Source organism: Papaver somniferum, chromosome 5 (assembly GCF_003573695.1).
Source record: "Papaver somniferum cultivar HN1 chromosome 5, ASM357369v1, whole genome shotgun sequence".
NCBI lineage: Eukaryota > Viridiplantae > Streptophyta > Magnoliopsida > Ranunculales > Papaveraceae > Papaver > Papaver somniferum.
Genome location: NC_039362.1, coordinates 200598686 through 200607195, shown reverse-complemented (window position 1 = coordinate 200607195; position 8510 = coordinate 200598686). Strand labels below are relative to the sequence as shown.

The window sequence follows — 8510 nt, the reverse complement described above, 5'->3', positions numbered from 1 at the left end:
ATGTTTTAACTCACTCAACAAACCAACAAATTTGTTGGTTTGAACATCCATTTTTCACGTTTGTTAAATCCATAGGGGAGCAAAATGAACAAACTTCATTCCATAATCTATTCTAATCCTAGGTAGTCAAATTCAGTCAAACTAAATGAAATGTTTTATTATACTCTGTGTTTTCATGGTGCAGTGCATTGTTTTTTCTAGTCAATAACCATAGCTGACATGAATGGACCTGATATAATGATAATCCCAAAACATAGTATCATCAAACTAAAATCCTAAACATAGGAATTAGAAATCCTAGTTACGTAATCCCAATATATAGTGTTGTTGATCACAGATTGGTCGAATTTTATTAAGAGATTTTTTGAATTTAACTTTAAACTCACAGGCTTCTTGTACTCAAGTTCTTACAAGTCCATCTCTGTATTCTGCTTTTTTTCCTTAGCTGGTTTTCTTCTTATCGGTGTTTCAAACTCTTCTTTAATTCCTCAGTAAGCTTCACCAGTACCGAATGATCAAAGTCAGGGTGGTATTTTATTTTTTGCTTCAAAAAAATGAAGAAAAGTCAGGGTAAGCCTGCCAGCCCGAACTGGCACATTATAAACCTGATAACTAGAGGCACGAGAACTGGAGGAAAATTTTGGTATTGAATCCGGCTGGCGGTAGACACACATGCGCTGAATGTTTCAGAACTGATAATTATTGTTGATCAAAAATCAAAACTAGTCATAAAAATCCAAGGTGACCAAACTTGTGATACAAAAACCCCATTCAAATGTTGGGATCTATTAAAACTCCATCGTAAACAAAATTGATACAAAAACCCCAAATTTTTAAAAATTGGATACAAAAACCCCAAATTTGATGAAACCGAAATTTAAATTTGGGGTTTTTGTGTTAATTTTGTTTTGATGGGTTTTTTGTGTTACTTTTGTTTTGATGGGTTTTTTGTGGAAGGATGGTAACATCTTTGGGGTTATAACTCGCGTACCGAAAGAATAAAATATGACTTTGGGGATTAAAAATAGATAAACAAGTTACATAACATAAAGAATAAAATGTAGAAGCCTACTCAATGTGCCCTCGTACCAATCAAAGTACAACAGTCTTGGTTCCTTCATAAGGTAGCACGCGCAGCTCACAATATGACTTTATTGCCTTTGACAAACATTGTTTTTCAAGGTTTTCTGACTTTTGCACAAAGCTAAGTAGGTTATCTCGATGCGACACTCTCTCAACCTGCAGAATGGAACTCAATACATTACAATATGTTATATACATGCATTATCTAAAGGTTGACAGGGTTATCTGAGATATTAGGTGCTCTAATCATTATTGTAGCAACACGTCAGAGAGAAAAGGAAGAATATGTGACCGGGCAAAAGAATATTACCATCTGCTCAATAATTGCTCCAGAATCAAGTTCTTCGGTTACAAAATGACTAGTGGCCCCAATCAGCTTCACACCAGAATCAAATGCCTACAAAACACGAAAACACGGCTTAAGAAAGCAGACATCGACTGAGAATAGATAATTCACAGCAAAACAATAAAAGTATGAAACTAATACCTGCTTAGAAGGATTCCCACCTTTAAATGATGGCAAAAGGCCATGGTGAATGTTGATAATATCTTTTCCGTAGCTCTCCAAGAATTTTCCAGATAATATCTGTAACACATTCACTACTTTAAATTAACCACATGAACTGACAGCTTCATTACTTATGTGAATCATCATGACAAATTGAAAAATAAGAATATAGGATTGATCCCATCCACCCCAATTAGTCGTAATTAAATCATATTCGATGATCATGATGATACTAAGAGATCAATACCATCAGAACAAGGTTACTGAGCACTTCTGCAGTATACTAAGCCATTAGGCTGAGAAGGAGACACACTTTTCCCCTCAAAATGGTTGGCACAGTGCACAATAAAACATGCATGCGCCCCAGGTCTAATCATTGCAAAGGCATAAGAAGAATCAGATCTATGATGCGAAAATAATAAGATGTCCAATTTTGTTAATTTATTAGTCCTTAACCAAAAGTTAGAATACATGCCGAATCTGTGAGACAATCAGTACCTGCATATATCTAGCAAGGACAAGGAAATCTGTATTTTCAACCAACTTCAATATTTCTCCTTCTCTTTTATTCCCTTTAGTCATGTGCAAGACATGGTATGGGATGCCATGCCTCTGCAGAAAACGACTTACGTGGGTATTGGGACCTCTCTCGTGATTGCTGGAAAAGCATAATAAGATGCCGATTTAACAAAACGGAAAGCATGTATCTGCCACTAAATAAAGATACCTCAAATTTCACCTTATCACACAGGTTATTTCCACAGGAAGTCTACCATCCTGCCATGCATGTAACAAGTCAACCAAACAGTGATCCTGGAACAACATGAACAACCTTTACAAAGTCAAGGAAACAGACAGTAGGATCCAACAAGGCTAGCTACCATAACGAAACCACTTCAAATAGAACATACACTGACCTGCTTTGAAGCAAACACTGCAATCTTATACTTGGGATCAAGATCAGGCACCCGTAAAACAGATTTCACTGCATGAAACAACTTTGAGAGTTTCCGAAAGTCCTCATCCATCTCCGCTCGTGGCCATCTTAAAGGGTCAAAGACAAACTCACTGCCAATGATCCATATATTATTAGTACACTCTCTACTTTATTTAGCATACTGCATACCTTCCAGTTATAATCAAATTAAACAGCTTCACCAATTATATCAAGATACATTATGTAGTGCACCACATCATGCAATGGTTTAAAGCTCAAACTAGCAATCTGACGAAAGTAAAGTAACTATCATGCTATATCAGGTCAAGTGAAAATCACACATAAGCACACATAGTACAAAGAACACAAAAGCAAAGAACAACCCCAAGATATCTACACCAATTCATATTGTTCAAACTTAAAAAACTTTTTGCATAATTGCCTCAAATCCCAACTATGAATATACAACCACCACCATATGGAGAAAAAACGGTGATATTGAATTCGGTAATTCACAATTTTATCCAAAGATGCTCGAAAACCCACAGCTATAATGTGCATTCATTTGGCAAGCCTACATAATCTCATTGCTACAATTACTTTTAACAGCTTTGTTGTCGTTTTCGTGTTATAGTTCACCCTATTGCACATTTCACAGTTTCTACTACGGCTGGATTGTCTCTTTATATTTTTCTCGTCATTTTGGCATTTCAACTGAAGAAAAAAATAGTTGTATTATATAACTGAATATGAAATCGAAGAGAGGGCGTTACCTACGGGCGTAGAATACGTGTTTTTTCTGAGGAACATAAACATCAACACTCTGTATGTTACCACCTCTAGAAGCAATACATTCAGATAGCTTTGCAACTATCCCAACATCATCCTACTTCTCATTCAACAAACAAATCAATCAATTAATCAATTCTTGATGAGAACAGTAATCAATTTCATCCTAATTAATCAAATTAAAGGATTAGAGAGAGTGAAAGAGAACGTACGGGGCAGTGAAATACGTGAATCCCATGAGTAGGTGAACGAGTGGTGGTGGTGGTGGTTGCGGTGGTGATGGAAGATCTAGAAATGAATGTTTCTCCTCCTCCTCTTCCAAAACCAGACCAAGAATTTGATTTCAATAACTCAAGAGCTCTTCTTCTTCCTCTAATGATGAAACTCATCTCTTTCTCTGTCTCTCTCTTTTCGAGATCAGACCCAGAAAAAGAGATTCACGACCTCACTTTCTTCTCGGCCTTGCCCATTTTCTGGGGTGTCAAATTGCAAAGTTTTTTTTTGTCCATCTTTTGGGACCAGCCACCAACTTCTCTATGGGTTAACCACTTTGTTTAGTTGAATCTGACTTGCCTCGAGTCAGATCATTTGTTTTTTACTTTTTTTTTTGGGGTCTCTGATTCCATCCGACTCAGTCTATGAGTCAGACGAGTTCATGGTCTTACTCCCCCGTCTAGTGTTCCACTCCCACCCAATCGAACGAGTGGTTGAACGTTTTTGGCTGAAATGGTGCCTCAACACTACCCATAATTGGGTCTAATTGGTAGTGCACTCCTTCATTTGAAAGAGTGACACTACCCATAGGATTTGCTCTAAGATTTAATTCAGGTTGAGTCAAGTTCACAAGTCAGTTGAGCTGGAAGGCAACAAACAACCAAGTCAAACCAAAGAAAGTTTTCTGGTAAAAAAACAAAAACAAAGAAAGCACTGCACTAATAATGATCTTAACAAGGTTTTCTGGCAATTAAAATGCCGGCAACAAACGGAAAAGATTAAAACTATCACCTACATAACATAGGTTCTGTCCATAACTTAATAGGCTTGTGGAGCTCATAAGAGCGCACAAAATTTCATTCGTTCCACTTAATTTAACACTTGCTTTTTACTGCTGGGCACACTGTACCCTGGGTCCACCTGCTTCCTCCTCGCCGTCATCATATGCCTCGTGTTGACTCTGTTGCTTCCGCCTCATCTCCTCCTCGATGTTCACATCATGCAAGGTAGTCTCCTCACAATCATCTATCTCCATGTCCGTCAAGCGGTTGCTGTTTGGCTTTGGCGGTAGTATTGTTTCCAACTTGTGGCACTGTTCTGGTGACAGAACCCCAGGCTCAGGGAATTCAACGTTGAACAAGATGTATAGCCTGCCTTTCATGAATGGCCTCTGATATTGTGGCATCCCCTCGTCATTGATCGCTTTGTGCTGACCTGTTTCGTTAATATTATAACAATATGTTAATAAAACAAAGATTAATGGTGGTCTGGTAATTGTCATATCTATATTTGCAGGATAATAACTGGGAAACAAGTTATGAAACTATACCTGGCTTGATGATTTCGCCAGGATTGGATTTGATCAGAAGCTGCCTGCCATCGAGATGGGTTATGGCAAACTGGAAGCCACATAGAGCCTCAGTCAAGCTCAGTGAATGTTCAACATAGAGATCATCAAACTTCCGTTTGAACTTAGGGTGCTCCTTCTGTTGCAACACCATGACAATATCTCCTGTAACTGTATCAGGCTGCAATAATGAACATGGGCACTATTAGTTACTTTCAAGACAAAACAAATTTCAAAAGGGACAGCGTAAGTAGCGTAAAGATTCTGTCACCAAGCTGTGCCCTCATTTATATGGACCCTACACCTATATGATTCAAGGCATAGCTCTAACTAGCATTCCTATTTGAAAGTAAAAGAAAACAACTTTTTGTTCTATTCCCACTTACAGCTTCATCTGCTTGTCCCTCGAACACAATCTTTTGTCCGTGCTGCATTCCTTTTTCAACATGTACCTCCAGCACCTTCTTTTCCTTGGTAACTTTGTTCCCTTTGCACTGTTGACATTTATCTTTCTCATTGATGACCTCACCTACCATAATCAAGCAACGGAAATAAGAATCCTTCATGGTCAACATAACAAATTAAAAACTCTACAAGAATTTGGATGCTTGGCATTGCTTATACCTGAGCCTCTGCACTCTGGACAGACATGTTGCATTTGCTGGATCATCCCTGGCCCAATTTGTCGGGTTGATATCTTCAATCCTGAACCTTGACAGCCGGCACATCTATTTGATGCCCCACTCTTTGACCCTTTCCTGCAATGATAAAATAAAATAGATTGTAAGAAATACGGAACTCCCAACTAAAAAAGTAATCAGAAAAGAAATCTCTGATCTGCTATATTGTGACCACAAAACTACACATTCTTAGTATCGGACTCAACAAGCATCACTAGAAATTGCAAATTGATTAAAACTTCGCTTTGCAAGAACTCTACAGAAAGCTAAGACTCGAGAAGAGAACACAGCAATCAGATGTTTGGAATAAGCAGACGTCCGTCCATCAAAAGCAAGTTTCAATACAGTAAGAAACAAAACTACACATTCTTAGAATCAGACTCAACAAGCATCACTAGAAATTGCAAATTGATTAAAACTTCGCTTTGCAAGAACTCTACGGAAAGCTAAGACTCGAGAAGAGAACACAGCAATCAGATGTTTGGAATAAGCAGATGTCCGTCCATCAAAAGCAAGTTTCAATACAGTAAGAAACAAATCATTTTAGCCAACTCCATACTGGTACTACATACAACTAAACAAGTTGCTTGATGCTTCTGCACACTAACCTTCATTGTTCCTAACATTCTAAGGATGGTCTTGGCATCAGTTAATTATTCCATACACTTTAGATGCATCTCTTTTGCGTGGGGGATTCATCTCTTTTATGTGTCGCCTAGAATAAGCAGATGTAAGTTAATATGACAGCATTGTATTCACCATAGGCCAAAGATGTACTTAACTCCCTTAAGGCAAATCTTGTAATATAGAGGAGATAGATTGGTTATTTTAGGGGGTCCATTGGTCTCAGCTCTCTTGGTTTAGTTTGAGCTCATTATCTTCTTAAACTGTAGCAAATTGTACCCAATATTCGCTAACACCAAATGTGAAGCAGAAGAGCGAAAACAAAAACCAAATATTAAGCCAGACCACCGTAAAAGTCCTACAATCTATCTCCTTTATCTCATAAAGTTCTTCTCTGTTGATAACTAACAACAGTAAAGAATTAAAGATGGTTGATATGGATGTACATGCTATTGAAAACTACTGAGCTTCATATACAAAAGTTATCTTACTCGATGCTGGAATATAATTCGTACTTTGCACTGAGTGTTTAAGATTAAGAAACAAAAAGTGTAAGCTGAAATGACTTACCCGCTGCACTTCGAACACAATGCATTTCTAGAAAGAGAGAGTTTCTTTTCAGTCCCGTTATATAAGTCTTCCAAAGAAACCTTTAGAGTATGTACCACATCCTCTCCCTGCTTCTGCCTCCGGCCTCTTGAGCTACCACCACCAAAACCTCCTCCTCCTCCACCGAAGAATGATTCAAATATATCAAAAGGATTGTGACCTCCGCCGCCACCACCAAAACCTCCTTCTTTAAGGGCATCTTCTCCATATTGATCATATATATCTCTTTTTTCAGGATCATTAAGAACTTCATAAGCCTGGGCTATTTCTTTGAACTGTTACCCACAAAAACGAGAGGAAAAACGGTAAGAAGCTCTGCATGGAGTAGCCATGAAATCGAAACTTGCAGTCACACAAAAGGGGTTAGGTATCGCTAAATTATAGGATTAGGAGGACATTCAAATTTTAATATGCAAAGCTAATTAAAACAGGATATCTTCATAATCACACAAAAAACACCCCATGAATCAGACCCAGTACCAGTATCATGGGCATTGAGATCCTTTCTACAGAGTGAGCAAGCAAAATACATAAACATGCCCCAATTACAGATTATCATAACCTTCAAAAATAGAATTTAAGGTGGCCCTGAGATTAATAAGGCGGTCCATGAATTTAAGACCCTTTCTACAAAATCACACTAATCTGGCCTATTGAGCTGACTAAATAAAATACACATAAATGCCCCAATATCAAAATTAAAGGTTCTTAAAACCTTAAATAAAATTTACCCTAATTAATGTCGAACAGAACACAATGTGCGAACACTAAAAGAACGATTTTCTAATAGAATTTACAGATACAGATATAGTGACAAACCTTCTCAGGGTCTCCTCCTTTGTCAGGATGATTTTTGATAGCAGCCTTTCTATACGCCTTCTTTAGTTCATCCTGAGTAGCATTCTTTGAAACACCAAGCGTTTCATAGTACTTTGTGCTGTCACTCTTCTTTGGAGCACGACCAAACATGATGATAACGATTCAGATACCAAAAGGGGGCAAGCAGCTGAACAAAAAAAGATTGTTAAGAGATGTCAGTGAAAAAAAAACTAAATATACCAATCAATTTATTGATAAACAAACAAAGAAAAAAACTAAATTTAGTAAACACAAGATCTAAAAATAGGGTATAATCTCACAGAGTAAATGAGATCCAAAAAAAGATATGAAACCCTAAAAGAGAAATAAGAGAGCGAACTTGCTTACGTTGTTTCGGTCCGATTAAGAAGCTCTCACGGAGTCTAGGTCTCGGTCTCTCAGGCTCTCTCTGGTGATGGTTTTAGAGAGCGAGCGAGCAAGAGAGAGATGAGATGATACCTAACCTAACAAACAACTAGAAGAGAAAAAGAGGTGATATTTGAGACGACTCTCCAGTCTAAATAAAAGAAGGGGAAAGAGAGAGGCGGACTCGGTTTTGGTAACCAAGTAGGGGCCAGTATTGCCATGTACTGTATTTGGAATCAAGGTTTGACTAGTACTAGTCGACCGAGAAAAACAAACGATAGAACTGGATTGATGGCAAACTTAATGAGAGCAAATCTTACGGTGGAATCTATCCATTTTCCACGCCACTTCAGCACTTGGAGCTGAGAATAGAAGCGTAAGTGTAGTGGTGGAATAGTAGAAATGATATTCTTAATAGCGTTTTACGCTATTTTTAATAGCGTTTTTCTCTCAGTCGTTAGATTCTCAACAACTCAGTTTAAATCTACGGATAAA

General features: G+C 37.8%; 2 protein-coding genes across 2 annotated transcripts; both read right to left on the bottom strand.

Annotated features, from left to right (window-relative positions):
* Window positions 1–996: 996 nt before the first annotated feature.
* Window positions 997–3804, bottom strand: LOC113284280 (formyltetrahydrofolate deformylase 1, mitochondrial-like). The gene is made up of 8 exons (XM_026533703.1): window positions 3530–3804; window positions 3302–3414; window positions 2509–2659; window positions 2331–2404; window positions 2090–2249; window positions 1571–1669; window positions 1394–1480; window positions 997–1239 (listed from the first exon to the last, which is right to left on the bottom strand). The coding sequence occupies exons 1-8, from the start codon at window positions 3704–3706 to the stop codon at window positions 1093–1095; spliced, it is 1008 nt and encodes a 335-aa protein (XP_026389488.1). The 5' UTR covers window positions 3707–3804; the 3' UTR covers window positions 997–1092.
* Window positions 3805–4216: 412 nt separating this feature from the next.
* LOC113284279 (dnaJ protein homolog 2-like) lies at window positions 4217–8160 on the bottom strand. Its single transcript, XM_026533702.1, has 7 exons — window positions 7998–8160; window positions 7611–7797; window positions 6753–7066; window positions 5503–5636; window positions 5265–5407; window positions 4861–5059; window positions 4217–4745 (listed from the first exon to the last, which is right to left on the bottom strand). The coding sequence occupies exons 2-7, from the start codon at window positions 7758–7760 to the stop codon at window positions 4420–4422; spliced, it is 1266 nt and encodes a 421-aa protein (XP_026389487.1). The 5' UTR covers window positions 7761–7797; window positions 7998–8160; the 3' UTR covers window positions 4217–4419.
* Between the last annotated feature and the right edge of the window lie 350 nt (window positions 8161–8510).